Source organism: Ceratotherium simum, chromosome 27 (assembly GCF_057802395.1).
Source record: "Ceratotherium simum simum isolate JZ-2026a chromosome 27, ASM5780239v1, whole genome shotgun sequence".
Taxonomy (NCBI): Eukaryota; Metazoa; Chordata; class Mammalia; order Perissodactyla; family Rhinocerotidae; genus Ceratotherium; species Ceratotherium simum.
The window spans coordinates 9,430,539-9,450,230 of NC_141926.1; the positions used below are offsets into that span (position 1 = coordinate 9,430,539).

General features: G+C 42.9%; 1 protein-coding gene across 7 annotated transcripts in view; it reads left to right on the forward strand.

The window, feature by feature from the left end:
- The window catches only part of HLCS (holocarboxylase synthetase), a 213,346-nt gene that overhangs the window by 188,598 nt on the left and 5,056 nt on the right, over nt 1-19,692 (forward strand). For all 7 annotated transcript variants that reach the window (XM_087418103.1, XM_087418106.1, XM_087418100.1 and 4 more), the window contains 4 exons: nt 11,418-11,485; nt 12,975-13,135; nt 17,131-17,245; nt 19,426-19,639. In XM_087418103.1, coding sequence (XP_087274229.1) covers nt 11,418-11,485; nt 12,975-13,135; nt 17,131-17,245; nt 19,426-19,639 — 558 coding nt within the window. The remainder of the gene's footprint in view (nt 1-11,417; nt 11,486-12,974; nt 13,136-17,130; nt 17,246-19,425; nt 19,640-19,692) is intronic.

Consider the following 19,692-nt stretch of genomic DNA (forward strand, 5'->3'; position numbering starts at 1 on the left):
CTGAAAATACCATTAAGTTGTTTTTTTGTTTGTTTGTTTTTTTACCATTAAGCTAGATGCTAAAGTTTGTTTGGAAAAATAAATATGCAAGAATAGCCAGGAAAACAATGAAAAAGAAAAGCCATGGGATAGTACTAGCCTTGCTAGATGTTAAAACACACTATCAAGCCTCTATAATTAAAACAGTGTGATATTGGCACATGAATAAATGGAGAGACAACAGAAAGGAATAGCAAGTCCAGAAATAGACCCAAGTACATATAGAAATTTAGTGTATAATAAAAGTGGCATCTGAAATTCCTAGGCCAAAGGTCGACTTTTTAACAAATGGTCCTGGGACAATTTGATAGACGTTTGGGAAAAAAGATAAAATCTGATCCATACCTTTCACCATACATAAAAATAAACTCCACATGGGTCAGGGATCTAAATCTAAAAAGTGAAACTCTAAGTACTAGAAATAAATAGAATTCCTGTATAACCTGGGTGTAGGGAAAGGCTCTGATGACACACAAACAAGAGGCAATAAAAGAAAAGATTGATACAATTGACTACATAAAAATAAAAAATCAAAAATTTTTACATGGTAAAAAACACCATAAGCAAAATTGAAAGACAAACAACAAACTGGGAGAAAATATTGGCAAGATGACACAGATAAAGCACTAATAGTCCTTGATATATAAGGAACTCTTAAAAATAGGCAAAAGACATGAACAGGTAATTCACACACACTATATATATAATATAAATGGCCATTAAACATATGAAAACTTCACATATAAGAGAAAAGCAAATTATAACTGCATTGAAATACCATCTCTCACATATCAGATTGGCAAAAACTAAAAAGTGTGCCATCACGCTCTATTGGTTAGGCTATGGGGAACAGGTATCCCATACCTGGCTGGTTCATTAGTAATGGAGGGCAGTCTCACAGTATCTAACAAAGCTACATGTGCATCTTCCTTCTAACCCCACATCCCACTTCTAGGAAATGACCCTGAAGATACACCTCCAGCAATACAAAAGCAACATGTGAACAAGGGTATTCATCAGACTGTCATTTTGGAAACTACCTAAATGCCTACGCATAGGAGAGTGCTTGAATAAGCTGTGCCACACAATGGGGTGCAACTCAGCTTTCGAGAAGAATGAGGAAGAGCTCTATGAACTTATAAAGAGTGTTTCCTGGTTATGTTAAGTGAAAAAAACAAAGGGCAAAGGGGTATCGACAAAACGGAAACTCTCTGTAAGGAAGAAAGGGAAATAAGAAAATGTGCATGTATCTTTTCATTTGTGCAGAAAGAAACATGGGGAGAATAAACCAGAAACTAGTGAGATTAGTTGAATTGTTATTCACAGAAAGGAATTAGAGGGGGAGATCCAGGTAGAAGGGATGGGTGGGGAGCGTGACACTTTTCAGAGTATCCTTTTCCGTACAGTTCTGACTCCTGGAATCAAGTTAAAAAATAAAAAAGAAACAAAGATTGGAGGAGGACCCTATAATGGAATACAGAAGCACAATTAAGCCTAACGTTGTTTCAGATGAATCACATAACCACACTAAAGTGAAAGCAAAAAAGAACGAGCCCAAGGAACTTTTAAACCAATATTTGACTATATACCCTCAGGCGAAAGACAGAAAGAACTGTAGACAAATATTGAACCCTAGTTAGTAAGTTTGTTTTCATGGTAGCATGGGTCAGCAATTCTGAAACTACTTTCTATTTATTACAGTATTGAGCCAATAAGTAAATATATTTGAGATAATGGGAGCCAGATTTCTCATTATTGGAGAAGGAAGTTACAAATATGGAAAGGGGGAGAATAGAATGAACTTTGTGGTGCTGAATTGGAATTGAAGTTTTTAGTGAACTCGTGGTTTGTTTGTTTTTTTTTTTTTAATTATAATTGACATACAATAACTATATTAGTTTCAGGTGTACAACACAGTGACTCGATATTTTTATCCATTACAAACTAATCATCATGATAAGTCCAGCTACCATCTGTCACCACACCAAGTTATTACAATATTATTGACTTTATTCCCCATGGTTTTTAAGGTAGATGGATGGATAGATGGGTGGAAGGAAGAGAGGGAGGGAAGGAAGGAAGGAAACACATACTTCCTAGCTCTTTCCTAGCACCCAGATTTGTTTTATAAATAACATTCTCCACTAAAAGGAACCAGAGCTCCTTGGAGAAAAGGCTGATTCCAGGGCTGAGGCTGAGAAAGTTCAAGATGAGCCTGGAACCTCTTGTTATGCCAGAAAGTAAGGAAGAGCTGAAAGATGACAGGGACATGTCAGTAGGACACAGGAACCAGCTTGAAGGAGCTTTCACTTCCAAATCTGGGGCAATCTGTACATCAAAATAAATAACGATAGGGAAGTGTATACATCTATTGAATAAAATAAGAATATATAACTTCACTTTGATATAAATAAATAAATAAATAAAAAGATAAATACATGGGGGAGAAGAAAAAGCTCTTCCTTATAGGAGCATCCCAACAAGTAAACATGGAAGAAATGATGGAATCAGAAAATCACTATTTGGCAACTAACAAATAAATAACTGATTCAAGCAAGAATCATCCATGGATGCTAAAACTAGTAGATTAAATTTTATGAGAAACATGATATTTATCTTCCCACAAGTACTTATTAATTACAATGGGAAAACAGTAACTTTACAGTGGAAAAAGCTGGCACACAACACCTTAACCAAGTGGATCAAAGTTAACTCACCCATACTGGGACAAGGCAACACCATGTGCCTCCTGATACGATGCACTGAGAAGGATACAGCCTCACTAATGTGTATTCCTGCCAAAAATGCTAACCTGAGCCTAATCACGAGGAGATTTCAGACCATCTAAAGTGAGGGACACTTTACAAAATAACTGTAATACACTCTTCAAAAAAAGTCTAGATCATGGAAGACAGTAAGACTAAAGAATTGAACCAGCTTAAAGGAGACTAAGGAGACATGACAACTAAATGCAACAAATGATCCTGGATTAGAGCGTAAACTAGAAAGAAGATTGTATTTTGCTGTCAAGGGCATTATTAGGACAGTGAGTGAAATCTGAATAAATTCTAAAAGTGAGATCAGGGATTGGCAAACTTAAGCCTTCGGGCCAAATCTGGCTTGCTGCCAGTTTTTGTACTGCTTAAAAGCTCAGAATGTGTTTTACATTTTTTAATGATTGGAAAAAAATTCAAAAAGAACCAAAGCTATATGACATTCTAGAAAAGGCAAAACTATAGAGACAGTAAAAAGATTAGTGGTTGCCAGCAGTCGAGGGGAGGAAAAGAAGGATACATGGGTGGAGCATGGGGGATTTTTAGGGCAGTGAAACTACTCTGTGTGATACTGTAATGGTGGATGTATGTCTTTATACATTTGTCAAAACCCATAAAACTATACAATAAAAAGGGTAAACCCTAATATTAAACTATGGGCTTTAGTTAATAATAATGTATTAATATTGGTTCATCAATTATAACAAATACACCACGCTAATATAAGATGTTAATAATAAGGAAACTTTGTGGGCGTATGGGAACTCTGTTCAGTTTTTCTATAAACCTAAAGCAGCTCAAAAAATAAAAGTCTATTAATTTAAAAAATGTACCTTATTGCGACACATGAATATTATATGAAATTCAAATTTCTGTGTCCATAAAGTTTTGTTGAAATGCAGCCACACTTGTGCGTTTGCGTATTGTCTCCGGCTGCTGTCGCACTGGGACGGCAGGTTGAATAGTTGCAACGGAGACCATATAGTTCACAAAGACTAAAATAGTCACTATCTGGCCTTTTACAGAAAAAGTTTGCTGACTCCCAGCTTGGAAAATAGTGTTGTATCAGTGTTAAGTTCCTGATTTTGATAATTGTACTCTGATTATGTAAAACAATACCCTTCATTTTTAGGAAAGATACACCAAAGTATATATGGATAAAGAGACATTATGGCTGCAACTTACTCTCACATGGTTCAGAAAAAAAATTATGGATGGACAGGCAGAGAGACAGATAGATGGAATAGCCTATGTGGTAAAAAGTTAACATTTGGGAAATCTGGGTGCTGGGTGAAGGGCGTGAGGGAATTCTTTATACTATCCTTGCAACTTTTCTGTAAGTCTGATGATTTTATAGTAAAAGGTTAAAAACAAAATAGCATGGGCCTTAGAAACAACCAGAACTTGATTTGAATTCCTGGTTTCCTGGCTCTATGGCCTTATTGAAGTGGTTTCACCTTTCCAAGACTGAGTCCCCGTCTGACTTGTAAAACTTGGATGAGATAATGCACGTAAAGTGCACTTGTAGCACAAAAAATCGGCATCAATTCCAAGTGACCAGTTGAAACGTCTACCCAGTGCCTGCAGGAAAATGGTTCCCAGATGTCTGCTCGCCCTGTGGTCACGATGAGTCAGTGTCCATCTTCCAAAATGGCAGCCGCATTTCCCAACAGAAGGCCCTCTGTTGGGGTAGGTGACTCGTGGGGATGGCAGTAGAACACTCTCCATAGGGAGCCCCTCCACACCCAGTTGAAGATGATGGACTCCGATCAGCTTGAGAGGTGGGTTGAGAAGACCCTGTGATCTGGGGACTCCTAGTGGAGGGGTTAGGACATGGTCTGAGTTCCCGTAGGTGGTGGTATAGTTAAGGCTCACCTCCAGAAGGCAAAGATCTAGGATCAGGACTGTCAGTGAGGCATGGCCACAGAGGTAGCTGTGGGTGCCATGACTGTTTCAATCTACACAAGTTTAGTTGTGCATCTGCGAATTCTGTAACTGCGCTGGTCTAAGGTAGAAGGAGGTGATGTTCAGGCATACAATGTTTATGGTGTAGTGTCAGGGGTTAGAAACAGTGGTTTGTGTTCATCTTGATTGAATAATACAGACTAACATCAATAAATGCTTGATCTACTAGGAAGGTACCTCATTCTGAAAGTGAATCCACAGGACTCCTTCCCCATGACCAATGAAATGATTTAGCAGTAGTGTAGATGCTATTATGATGTTGGAGATGGGAAGGATTAGCTGAAAACCTATGAATAGGTTGTGTGCTAGGAGATATGGAAATAAAACAGGCATCTTTAACAGAGGGTCCCACCACAGGCATCCTTCAAAACAGAAGTACAGGTGGGGCCTCTGCTTCTGTGAACACTGAGGGGGAGAGTTGTGATGGCTCTGCTTTTGAGCATTCCACATTCCCATTTTGCCCCTAATTGAAATATTCATCTTGTTATACAACAGAAGAGGAAGAAGGGAATATGATCTAAAGCTTTCTTGTCCAACAGCATCCCGACAGGATGGATGGATGATAGGTCGTTCCAGCTCTAAATGTCAAATCCAGAAGATAATGGAAGAACATATTAATAAAACTATTGTATTATGTGCCTGTGTGCATCAGTGACCAAAATTATCTGTAAGCAATAACCTAAAGAAAGCGCCATCTTTAAAAAGTCAACCAAAATCTAGTTCAACCAACTATTTATAGCTTTGCCTAGTGGGTTCAGAGAGCCTAGAACTGGAAGCAAAGATTTTGCAACCCCAATGACTAGGGTTAATCTAAAAGCTTTTTAGGTCCAGGTTCTGATCACGTTAGCGGGTGTGTAGGTAAGAGAGATAGAGGAGAGATGGGGGAGAGGTACAGAGAAGAGGCATTACCTCTAGACTTTTTGAAGAGTCCTAACACACATGTGTTCCACCACTGTTCTTCCCTCCCTCTCCCTGACCACCTTCCTTATCCCCAGGAGGACGTCATGGGAGGCCTTTCCTGTCTTCTGGCAGAAAGAAATTCTAGGATCTATACAACAAGAAGAAAGTGCTATATCTAAGCACCTACCCTATGTTGGACCACTTTATGTGTTGCAACTTTTATTCTTACCAAAAATGCACCAAGTTCCATTTCATAGGTGACTGAAGAGATTTAGAGACATGGAGCCCCGTGCTCGAGGTTAATTCATATCAACACTGGGATTTGAATTCAGGTCTGTCTGATTCCCTGTCTGAGTCTCTGCTCCACCATGATGTTTCTAAAGTTCCTCAGGAACTTGCCTTTCCTGCCAGGAGCAATAGCCCCAGAGTCCCTGGATAGCTCTGTGTTTCATGGGGACGATCAGCCTCATCTTTGCGCCCACACGCCTAGCTGCCTGTTCAGAAGTCACTGGCCAGAGTCCAGCACATTCCACCCAAGACCATGTCCCCATGCATTACAGGGCCCTCCCACGCTCCTTGCTCCATTTTATGTGTTGTTGTCAGCAGAAACCACTACTCATTTTCTTTCAAAAAATACTATACATTCTTGCACAGAAGATAGTTTTTTAAAAGAAATATTGCTCTGAGTGATACTTTTTAAAAAATAAAATATCTTAATATTTAGCTTTTTAACTTTTTAAAAAGTGCCACCCAAAAATAATGGTTGTGTTCAAATGTAATACATTTAAAAATATAGTTTTTGAAATGAAATTCAGCGCTGTTCCCTTTGAACTACACAGAAGTCAACAGGGTTATGAATAGTGAGAATTCATCTTCCAGGAAAGTTTTTAAAAATCAGAAATAAGTAGTTAGCCTTAAAATCTGACTTCCTGGGTCGTCCTCCTCCTGCCTCACCCCTACCCCCTTATTAGGTTTCTTTTTCACATACAGAAAACATGAGGGGGCCATCTGAGAATGTCTTTCTGAAAGCTAAGAAAAGGGAGAAGTCAAAACTGAGAAAATTGGGGGGAGAAGACATCAAAGAAAAGATACAGCATGCGCACCCAGAACGTGAGTTGGTGAAGCTTGTCTGTGCCCCCGGGATGGAGACCCCAAGGATGCTGGCAGCCAGTGCCTGCCGTCTCCCCAGCCCAGAGGCAGTCTCTGTGAGGACCAGAACCGGGACCCTGCCTGCCACTGTCTCACAGGCCACATGCTCCACCAGGGGACGAGTATGAGGGACAAGCGTAGCCATACGTGTGTTGTGTGAGTTACAGGGAGAATTCATACAGCAAGCCTGGTGAAGCTCAGACAGTTGGCTGCCGTTGCATTGTGAGTCTGTGATCTCTCGGAGAGGGGGAGATTGTTTACCAACGTGTGAGCTGGCGGGGGCATGCTTAACCTACTTAAAGAAAAGTTGGGTTTAAATACATCTTTTTTTAAATAGCATTTTCCTTGATCATAAAATCAATGTACTTCAAGTCTAGAAATATTGGAAAATTCAGAAAAATATAAAGAGGAAAATAAAAACTACTTGAAATCTTAACATCCAGAGATTACATAGAACAACATAAAGAAGACAGTAAAATCGTCATATAATTCTGCCTCCACCTTCTGGAGATAAGCACTGTTAATAGGTGTCCTGTATTCTTCTATAAATGCACACAGGAATACGTAGCCTACATAAATGGGATCAATAATGCTGTTTTTAAGCCTTACTTTTTAATTATCAACATAATAAGAACTTCCATAACTATACATCTACAACATCATTTCAATAGCTCCAAAATAAGGAATTTTTCTAGTCGTCATAAACGTATTTTGTAAAATATATCTATGTGTATTTTTTTTTTTTTCTTGCAAGGAAGATCAGCCCTGAGCTAACATCCATGCCAATCCTCCTCTTTTTTGGCTGAGGAAGACTGGCCCTGGGCTAACATCCGTGTCTATCTTTCTCCACTTTATATGGGACACCACCACAGCATGGCTTGACAAGCGGTGCGTTGGTGCGCGCCCAGGATCCGAACCCGGGCCGCCAGCAGCGGAGCGCGCGCACTTAACCACTATGCCACGGGGCCAGCCCCTATGTGTATTTTTTTAATGGGGAAAAAGTCTAAACGGATATACACTTTTAGTAAGAAGAAAGACTTATGTGGATGGCTTATTTTCTATGTTTTTCAAATAATTACACTCAAAATAACCACAGCTAATATTTTGTTATATTTCCTAAAAATTTTTAAAGTATATCTTAAAACATCATGGGAATCATGCTGTATATAGACTTTTGCATCCTGATTAAATCTCCTCTTGGTGTCCAGTGGGCATTTGCCTGTATCACCGATGGCTACGTGATATTCTTTCCTGTAGGGATGCTGTGATTTTCTTTCATTCCTCTATTATGGACTATTTGTATTGTTTCTGACTTTTTGCAGTGTAATGCTGTGATGAATAGTTGTGCCACTGAATTAGTTTGTTTCCCTGTCTGAATACTCCTTAGGATTCAATCTTACAAGTACAGTCACTGAATCAGAAGGTATAAAATTTTTAAAGCTCTCATTGCATATGAACAGGCTGGTTTTAAGAATTTCATTAATTACTCTCAAATAAGTTCTTGCTCCTTGGTTATCATAAAATGGGTGCTGCAGATAATCGTTATTTTCTTATTTATTTTTAAAGCAGATCTTTTTGTCCTATTCTTAGAAATATTTATGAATAGTTAATTACAAATATATCTGAACATAAAAGCCATTCTTTTTCCCCTAAATTTTTCAAAATAATTTTAAAATTAAAGGTAACCAATCATCTTAAAGTTGAAAAATAAAGAAAAAATATCACCATTATTGTTTTCTCAAATCTCCCTCCATTTTCTATGAATTTGACGTAGTTGGAATAAAAATGGATGTAGTTTTTGTATCCTGCTTTTTAAACTTAATGTTCTATTGCAAGGATTTCTTCCATGTTGCTATAGTCTTCATAACTATTATTTTTAATGACTACAAATTATTCCTTTGACTTCATGTACCATAATTTACTTACCCATTCCCTTACTGAACACTTAGGTTATTTCCGAATTTTTACTTTTATAGCTCCGTGGTGAATGTGGACTGTTTCCTTAGGTTTGAATCCCCAAAGTAAATGACTGGGCTGAATTAAAATTTTTGTTCATTCAGAATTTTCACTAATTCACACTGCCCTGTCTTCTAGATTTGTCTTAATTGTTGAAGCTTTATTCCAATGACCACATGAAATTCAGGACGTTCCCATTGGCTGAGCACCCGGTAGCTGCTATGATGTCCTTAGTAACCAAAGTGGTCAGATTGCTGTCCCGTTTGCAAAGTGACCCATATGGAGCTCTGGATGTTTCAGACAAAAACAGAACACTTTTCTTCTGTGCCCTGTTGGTACTACAGTCAACGCACTCGGCTGCCACTCACAGAAACCTTTTATTCCACAGCCTTTGCCAATGTGGAAAGAAAATATACAGAGGCAGGGAGGTAATCATTATGGAACGCCCTCCTTTTTTTTCTTTTTCTGTTTCCTTTTGTGAGAACATCATCAACTCAGGATGGAAATGCACTTACAGTGTCTCCGTTCTGCTCAAGCAAACTCTAGCGACTTCATTTTCAGAAATGCAAAATGCACGAAGTTCTAAATGCTTCTTTGTTGACCGTGAGTGGTGTGGTTTGGCCCCCAGAGTTATCTCAGATAGCACAAATAAATCTGGCGGCTTCCAGTTGTCTCCAACTAAGCAGTACCTCCTTCCCCCCGTTGTCTCCCTCCTTGCAGAATTTCCTCTTGGCCTTCAGCAGCACAAACTCAGTCTTCTCATCAATATGCCTTGTTAACTGCTGCCAAACCTCCAGCACTTTAGTGCATATGTTCCCTTAATCATTTCTCTTTGTTCTAGAAGTCTGTGTTTGGTTTCTGAACCTCACCCCCCCTCCCCAGCCTAATTCCACCATCACCATCGCTGGCTATAGACATGACTATCTACCATCTACGTGTTTATTTAAAGAACATCCTAGATTGCCTGCCATCAAGAGAGCCTTCACAATCTGCTCACAACGTGCTAAATCGTCCCCCGCTTCCCATGGAAAAGTTTGTTAGCTGTCCCCCCCACCCTGAGCCTGAGCCCGCGGCCTTAGGAGCCCAGGTGAAGGGTTGCCGCAGCTCTCTGGAAAGCAAGAGGTTCCTAGAAGACAATGGTACTTCCCTGCACGGACAAAGATTCCTTCTTAGGATTTTCTGCTGGTCCAACACAGGAAAAGGACGCTTTATTCTTAGAGCCCAACAGCGTATAGGCACAGTCGATCTCAATGGGTTATTCATGGTGTCCAAGAGAAATACTTCTGGAGTTGTATTTCATGTGAGATGGAAGTGGGCTTGGCACCCGGGCAGTAGGGCAGCCTGCTCGCTGGGAGTGCCCTGTGCCCGTCAGACCCAGCCCAGCCCCCTGCCCAACATGGCCTGGCTCTTCTCAGCAAGGAAAGGGTCTTCTGGGCCCCTCCTTACTGGGGTCTACACACACACACCGGTGCAGAGCTCTGAGAGCCACTGGTGCACAGAGACACTGGCTGTTTTTCTCGGCTTTTAAGTATTTCTCTTCTCTTCCCATTTGTATAAGTTCCTCCCTGTTCCCTGAGCCCGGAGGAGGGGATGAAGAGCTTTCAGAGCATGGACTTGTGAGTCCTTTCTTCTCAGCACAGGGGTGCTGCGGAACCCTAGAAACTATTCTTGGAAACTTGATGTTTATACAAAATACCATCTCTCCATCATCCCTGTGCTTGTCACTTCCCTCCCCAAAAAAGTATTGCAGAGAGGCCCCAGCAGCTGCACTGACAGTGGGCAAGCCTGACTTTTGCTTTATTTAGTAAATCCTGCCACGAGCTATGCCTGCTGAGTCCCGTATCAGCACCACCCGGGCATGCAGAGGAAAACCTTCCTCACTCGGAGTAAAAATATGTAGAACGTAGCAGGGAGGAAATTCTCAGAGTGCGGGACTTTTTTCCTTTCCTTTTCTGAAAAAAATGTTGACTCGCTGGGTGGAGATATAGTGCCCTTTTCTCACTATCCCCCAAAGGGAAGTTTGTATTCTTTTAAATGAAACCATTTTAAAAGCAGAACTCAAGCCTAAAACGACCCAGGTTCTCCTGAGTTCTCAGAAGGTGTAGATTTATTTACTCCAGTTAAAACATAATTAGTTCTCAGGGGACAGTGTATCTTTTAAACGGCTTTATTGCCACCATATTGGTTTTGTGAATAATCAGAAACTTCTGTTATGATTATGTTCTAGTGTTCGGACAGAAACACACCGTAAGTAGAAACAAATGTGAGGAACTGCTAGTTGTCACTCGAAGAAGGGACACCACATCAGAGGGGGAATAAAGAACTTGATAGGATATTCCAAAGAAATATAATCTAGCAACGTCTTAAATGAACTAACAGCTCAGGCAGGTACACATGCCCCTCCCCACCTCCACCCAGCCCAATCTTTTTTGATATTAAATGGTGTTTTCTTGTCCCTTTTCTGTCATTCTCACCACAGAGGCTGGGAATGGGGTCAGTATCCCTTGAAACCGGAAGGTGGCCCTTCCTTACCCACACAGTCACAAATGAGTACAAACAATGTCCCTCATTTTGAGCTGTTGGTTCTCATGTCCGTCTCTGTTCTGGCTGACCAGTCTTTCCCACCGTTCACAGGTTGATGTTTGAGATGCCGCAGGAAATGGGGTTAATAGCCATCGCAGCCCGCCAAACGCAGGGCAAAGGTCAGTCATCTTTTGTTATTGTTTCTGTTGTTTTTGTTTTCTGAAATCTGTGACTCTCATGGCCAGAGAGCCGAGTGTGTGTGCCAATCGCTGAGACGCCTCGAGTTAGAAGTCGTTTGTTGTCACACCCCCTAAAACAGAGGAAGAGGGAGGGAAGTTGATCAGAAGACTGAGCCTTAGTAGAATTAAAGCAGTCTCTCAAACTGAGATGTTTATTAATCACTTGACATTCGCTTGTGATGGTGGTAAGATTCGGTTACCTACATCCTGTAAATTCTACTTTCTGACGCGTTCTAGGCATTGTAGTGTGTGAATCCTAACTGTGTTACAGAGACATTTATTTTCCTGAAGGTTCTCTCTGAGGTGACTTCTGTGTCTACACTGAATGTCACATGGAGGGGCTTTTCATATGCTACCCCCCACCCCAGGTGGCAGTGGAATTTGCATGGCGTGGGCACTCAATCAGTGGTCAATGCTCATTCACAACGTAACCACAGAATGGCCTAGGGCTGCTCAGAGCTTCCACCACCTGCTGACCCTCAGAGGCCAGAGCCTGCATCCTCCCAGAATCCACTTGGGGTCTGGCCAGAGCAGCTTCTGTGCTTGGTGGTGGTGCAGGAGGCACTAGGCCCCTGCCCCTCCCCACCCCCAGCCGGTGCCAGGCCGACCCAAACACGCTTTACCTCTCAGAGGCTCTTAGGCCTTCCTCAGACAAAGCAACGAAATCACACATCAACTGTTTTCCACTTCTTTCTCTGTAACGTGTCTTTTGAACATAAAGAGGAAAAAAAACTCATTTTATCCACAGCTGTGGGGGTCAATATGGTGGTTAAAAAAAGACATAGAAGAACTTTGATTATACCTCTCCTTTTGATTGTTTTATTTTCTTGACTTCTATTTTAAGAAAAATAACTCAAAGAGTTAATATCAGGGATCACTTTTTAAATTTTGCTTCCTTTTCTTTCTTTTTATAACAGTGAGATATAGTTCACATACCACACAGTTCCCCCATTTCAAGTGTACGATCCTGTGGCTTTTAATATATTTTCAGGGTTGTGGGACCATCACCACAATAGGGATCACTTCTAACAAGTGGCTTCCAGGACCCCTCCTGGACCAGTATAGATTCGGTCCAGTTTTCCCACTGTCTCTGCTTTTGCCTGCATTACCATATGGTGAGAATTAAGCCAAGAGTGATGTTCAGACACTGTAAGACTTTGAATCATCAGCGCATAAATTATGCTCAAAGAGGCAGAACATTATGCTAATTATCAGAGACTTGTTCAACATCAGAGCTTCAGATTTTAAAAGCTTCACCGAGTTAACCCCAGAATATCCGAGCGTCCTTATCAGTCCAGGTTTATTCAAGTGGGACACGTCTTGTCTTCAGTGTGTGGTGCTGAGTCCTCAGCACGTTTTCTGGCACAGCGTGAATCTGAGTCCGTCCATGTGGCAAAGTGGGGGTTTCCTGACGGGGCCTGTGTTCCAGGGCGGGGAAGGAACGCTTGGCTGAGCCCCGTGGGATGCGCTCTTTCTACCCTGCTCATCTCCATCCCGCTGAGATCCCAGCTGGGACAGAGGATTCCATTTGTCCAGCATCTGATGTCCCTGGCTGTCGTGGAGGCGGTCAGGTCCATTCCTGAGTATCAGGTATGTGCAGTTTCGTCACCATTACGTCCCCACTGTGCGTGCACACCTCAGCTCAGGTTTGTCTGTAGTACCCCTCTGAATGCTTGCTGTGTGGAGAGCCTCAGGCTGCTCTTTGCAAAGCTGGCAGCAGAGTGCTCCTGGAGTTTGAAAAGCACCGTCAGGTTTTCTAGCTGCTTCAGCCTCGCTGGAATGCGTTTATTCCCCAGAATTCCCTTTCTGTCCTGTCGTCAGATTTCTCAAACATCCTAATAAGGGCAAGCCTTTTTTTTTTTAATTGAAGCACATTGGCCTGGATGGTGGGGCTATTTGTCTGTGTTTTCTGGTGAAAAGGCTTATTTTATAGACTCAAAAAGCCTTCTCACCTCCTACCTTCATTTACCACAGTCCGTGCTCAGCAGAGCCATCCTTTGTCTGCAGCTGTCCGAGTTCAACGTGCAGGCTCGTTTGGAGCCATCCGTCCCGGCTGTAGGGACATGTGCCTGCTTCATTGTTGCTGTCGGGTGCTTTGGTGTCCGTTATGAAGAAGACAAAGAAGAGAGAGCGATTAACAGAGTGGCTGAAGCCTTTTCTCCCATACCCGGCCTCCACTTCCCATATCCCCCTCCTCAGTTTTCCTGGAAGAATTTCACATGGCTATAAAGAGGGGGTTCCTCCCCGCCTCCCCCACCTATAGCTCTTTTGTCAGGCTAAAAACAGTTGTTGTATTAATTCCTGAAACCAGATGCTAAGATCATGACTCTTAAAGGAGGCCTATCATCAGTGTTTAAACACAGAAGCAGCCTCTCCACTGCCCCGTAAGGCCCCTCCAACGCGTCCACATGCTCATAGTCACTGTGTATAGGACTGGGGGACGTGTTTCCGTGTGATGTCAAGTTACCGGCTGGCACGCTGAAATGTGACATTTATTACCAGGCACTCAGCATCCTGGCCGTGTCTGATGGGCTTGGGCATCGGACTGTCACAGACCTTCACAGGCCTGGCCTGCAGCCCCTGAGCTGGGCATTTGGCTTTGTAGAAGGCGATGGAGAAGATAAAGTTCTGTCATGGGGGAAAAGATTTCTAACCCTAGCAACAGGTTAATTCGTCTTAGGAAAATAAATTTAAATTTAAAATTAAAATTAGTCTTCTTAGCTTTTTCATGGCTTTGATTTTGACCTGGTAATTTAGCGAGCATTCTTTGAGTGCCCGCTGTGTGTGAAGGCTGCACAAGGCGCTGGGGGCAGCAGGATGGGAGGTGGGAAGCTTGCCCCCAGAAGTGCACCCGAGGCCATGTGTCCCCCGTTCTCCTTAATAGGCTCCCAGCAAAATTCCTATCCTGTTTCCACAGTTGTCCAGCTCAGCCTCACTTGTGTGATATGACTTTGGTTTTATTCTTATTTTATTTTACTGAGATACAGTTATACAGTACAGTATAAGTTTAAGATGGACAGCATAATGACTTCCATATACCGCGAAATGATTGCCACAATAAGTTTAGTTAACATCTATCGCCTCATATAGTTACAAAAAAAATTTTTTTTTCCCTGTGTTGAGAACTTTTAGGAGAACTCATAGTCTCTCTATTTTTAACAAAGTCCAATTAGCGTACAAGTACAACTATAGGATCGGTGAAATAGGCCCCAGTTGCATAGAGTTCGCCTTTCTTATGTCCTTCACTTGGGCCCTGACTTGTCCTTGCCCAGATGTCACCGCCAGTGCACAAATCATTCCCAGTCTCCTGGACCAGAGGCAGCATCACTAGAATACTCGCCATTCCTTCCAGAACCCCCGGTGGGCTGCCTGCTCTTCTTCCTGCTGCGTCTTCTGTCTGCGAGGTCCTGCTGGCCTCCTGTAGCCCTCTTCCTACCCACACACTCCTGCTTCTGCTCCCTTCTCTGCACCTTGAAGTCCTCTTTGCCCTGGGAGGCCCAGCTCAAATGCCATTCCCGGAACCTTCTAGCCACAAACTCTCCCTCCTATAACACGTTAAGGTATTTTAAATGTCTAAGCCTCTTTGATGGTGTCTCCCAGGGATTGCTCAGAAGCAGAGTTATGTGTGCTCCTGTCCTATCTCCTACAAAAGAACCAGCTCTTTAAATGCACAATCGGTTTTATTTTGGTCCCCAGAGAGCCTAGCACAGTGCTTTCTACATGGGAGGCCCACAGCAGCTGTTTGAATACATGATTGAGACAATGAAAAATAAGCATGTAGCCTTTCTCTTCGTCTTGGAATAAATGTCCTTGTTTACCTGCTTGAGAACCCAGAATTGCATCAGCTGCAACGTGGACTAACCAGCTCTGACAACGTGAAGTGAAACGGAGAGCAGGGCCAGCGCAGAAGTCAGCGGCTGCCCCCGTGGGGGAGGAGCTGCTTCTGAGCTCCGGCAGGGCTGCTGCTGGGCACAGTGGGACACGGGAAGGCAAGAGAGGAGAAAGGAGGGGAATTGGGAGAGTGACCAAGACCAAAGTCTCCAAGTCCAGCTTTTCTGGACCAGCATTTCTCAACCTCAGCACTATTGACGTCTGGGCCCCCACATCTTGGCTGGAGGGTCATCCTGTGCATTAAAGGATGTGGAGCAGCATCTCTGGCCTCTCCCCACTAGACGCCAGTAGGACTTCCTCACGCTGTGACAACCAGAAATGTCGCCCAATATCGCCAGATGTCCCCTGGGGGGCAAAAAGCCACCCCTCACTGAGAACCCTATTCTAGACCCAGGGAGCCTATCAGATCAGGTCATGGTGAACCCCCCATGTTTTATTTGAACTTTTGTTCTTCTGTCCTCCTGCATTTCTTCTCTCAGCCCAGAACGCTGTGCCGGGGCCGGTGAGCTTCTAAAGAACAGAAACGTATTCTAACTGGCCCGGGTGCAAAGAAGGCCTGTTGGCGGGAGCGAGGGGATTTCAGGGAAGCTGCAGGCTACACAGCATAGTATTAAGCACCCAGGGGCTTGGTGTCAGAAAGCCCTGGATTTGAATCCCAGCTCTGCCGCTTCCCAGTGGTGTAACCTCAGGCAAGCCAGGCAGTGTCTTTAAGCTGCAGTTTCTTCTTGTTACATGGGGATGACACCAGCACCAACACACGGGTGTGGTATAAGTAACATACAGACCAGTGCTGAGTCCGGGCTGCATGCCGTGCCAGCCCCATGGGACTCGGAGGCCATCAGCTCATCTCTGGTCTCCGTTTTATCTTGCTAAGTGTCTCCTTCCAGCCTCATGAGTCCAGATGGGCTTCCTCTACCCACACCTGGCTGCCAGCCCCACACCCAGGAGGCCTGCCAGTTCTGGTGCCTACTGGGTCTCCCCTAGTCTGTGTGTCCCAACTTCAGAGTCATGGCGAGAGATGGGGTGTGGGTGGCCCAGCTCAAGGCAGTGTCCACCCTTGGATCATTCCACTGTGACTGGGGCACACCCTTCAGGATGGAGAGGCAGTGGGCTCCAGGACAAGTCCACTTCTGTTACCCAAGCTGACTGTTGGCAGTTCTTCGAGGCCTTCTCTGATCACTCAGTTAAACGAGTTCCTCCCCTGTATCTCCATAGCATTCTACTCTGGACATTTCTACCTGCCTTTTATGAAAGGTTAATTCAGGGCCATCTTGTCTTTCAAGCATGAGCTCCTTAAGGGAAAAGAACCCTGAGAGTATTAGTCTCTCCCTGCCCACTAGGGGTACTCCATGAGGTGATAGGTACTCTCCATGGTGACGGTTGTTTTGATGTGAGGTAATGGACTTAATCCACAAGATAGGCATCTTTAGAAAGTGTTTTTGATGATGATGGGGGTGGGAAAAATGCTGGGATTTATGCCGCATATGTTCTTTAGGTCTCTCTCCTTCTAGCCCCAAGAGGTACTTCAACCTGGCTTGTCCCAAAGAAGTGATCAGCTGTCTGAAAGAGAAGAGAGGATGAGCCCTCATGTTCCATTAGTTTCGAGAGTATTCTGCACATCTTCCTTCTGCCTAGATGACCTCACCTGGTCTCTCTGTGTCCTGTGATTGATTAATATGCAGATTTTCCTTTAGGATATCAACTTACGAGTGAAGTGGCCCAACGATATTTATTACAGTGACCTTATGAAGCTTGGTGGAGTTCTGGTTAACTCTACGCTTATGGGAGAAACGTTTTATATACTTATTGGTAAGTTTTTAAAGCCTTTTCCCCAGCATTTTTAGATTAATAAAAATAAAAATGGTTTATACATGGCTACATGGGGGGAAGTGGATTATCATTTGGGATTACTTTTTCTGTGAGTCTTGAGTTATAGAACAGAATATGTATGCAAAACAGGCCAGATTGGGTAAAAGCACTTCGAGGGGTTTGGCATTCTATCTATGGCCATGGAAACCACCAAATAGGTTTCACATCAAATAGGCGTTTTCTTATACCTCTCCACACTCCTGCTTCTCACTGAATTAGAAGTGGTGAAAATAAACATTTAATGTACCAATTTGTAATAAGAAAAGGAAGTTAATTTCAAGGATGAGTCTCCTGCTGGTCCTGCATTCTTCATTTGACCTTCCCAGGCCATGAAAGAGTTGCCTTCTTTTTAACCTTCAGAAGAAGCTCCAGGCTGGTCAAGGTAGGGTAGAGAGAATGGCCGTTTCATCTCAGCACATCCGTATCAGGCGAGGAAATGGATTCAGAGCAGTTTCAGAAGTTCTTAGGCCCCTGGGCATCCAAGCGTCAGCTTTTCCCTAATGCCCAGGAGGACTTGATTGGTGTTCAAAAATCAGTAATAGACTGAAAACATGCAACCGTGTGTTGGAAGTGCCAGCCAAAGAACACAAGGCTTATGTTCCAGGTCTGCAACCCACTGGCAATATTATTCTGGGCAAGCTGCTTCATATCCTCAGAGCTCTGTTTCCCATCTTTAAATGAGTAATTGTGCCAGATGCAGAGATTTCTAAGTAGGGCCCACAGATACTGAGAAGGCCTAGGGATGGCTTCAGGGAGCTAGGGAATTCTGTCAGTGTAGGGGAAATAAACATTTTCCTGTGGGGAGTATCCGTAACTTTTATTAAATTTTTAAGGCCATGGGAGGTGGTAGGGGGTGATGGGGCATCTTTGGGGAAAGATTGAGTCACCTGCAGGAGTGCTCTCTGGTCCTTGGAAAGACACAGCCTAAGTTGACAGTAGTCAGTGTTGCTATTTTCCCCAAGACATTGCATTTTCTCAATACAAGGGAGATTTTTCAGCGCTATGTACACGTAATTTAATGCCTTACACTCCATAGGTCCTTCAGCTATTGTGTATGTTGTCAAGTGAATGAACAAATGGACAACTATAGCCCCTGTTGCTATAGTTACTTGTTTTTTTCCAGATGTAATTTACATTGCTTTGTATTTTAATAGCCAGTATATTGGGGGAAAAAAAATCTGAGGCCAATCAGTCCCTCCCTTCACCCTGAAAATGGCTCAGAGCATTTAAAAAAGAATACCGTTATTGTGAATGTCATCGTTCCATCTGAGGCGAGTATTTGGGGAATTTTTTTTCTCAGAGGCACTAAAGATACAATAGTCTTACTGCCTAGTTCTTGCAGTGTTTCATTTCTTATTGAAGACTTCTTTGAGGTTGATTCAGGGCCCTGCTGAAAACTGAGGTTTGGCTTCTCTGAATACTCTAGCCTCTCCCAGAGAGGATGGTGGTGTTAAGTAACAGCAGAGATAAGCCTATTCAGACCCCACTGCTGCTAACTCACTCTCCTGAAGCCTTGGTTTAGGAGCCCGTAAAAGAACCACTGAACATGGGTTGGCCCCTTGCCAACAGCGTAACCCTAGCACCGAAGACTTCCAAGGATAAAATATTAAAAGATGTGTTCTTGGGTTACGCCTTCAGCAAGGTTTGAAATCTCTGAATCCAGAGTTTACTCCTTAAGACCTGAATAAAATTCTCTATCTTCAAGCATGTGTTCTGTTATTCAAGTAGGAAAAGAAAGAAGAGATTTTATTTTATATTGGGCTCAGTGTGGAGTTACAATTCTTGGCGTCATCGTTTCAGAAGCGACTCTAAGAGGTTTTGTCCCATTCATAGCTTCTGTTTCATTGAATCCCACGTGGCTTGCTTTTTCCAACTTATTTGCGGTAAGGTTGGGATGGTTCTAGCTCAGACAAGGATAATAAATGAAAGATGAAAAGGAAGATGTCTCAAAGCTATATCACGCTTTTCATGGCCAAGACAATCAATTTGGAACGAGGAAGAGGAAGCCGGAAGTTGAAAGTAAAAGCTGTAACTTTTTCCCCGTGGTTGAGAGGAATGTGTGCTGCTATCAATAGGTGGAACTGCTCATGTTTTTCAATTATTTGTTGGTTTTTGTCCAGGCTGTGGATTTAACGTGACTAATAGTAACCCTACCATATGCATCAACGATCTCATCGCAGAGTACAACAAGCAACACGGGGCAGACCTGAAGCCCTTAAGAGCTGATTGTCTCATCGCTAGAACTGTGACCGTGCTGGAGAAACTGATTGATACATTTCAGGACAAAGGGCCCAATGGCATTCTTCCCCTTTATTATAAATACTGGGTACACAGGTCAGTGCTGGCTCATCTTCGCTCTTTTAACATTCCTTATTATGTTAATAGTT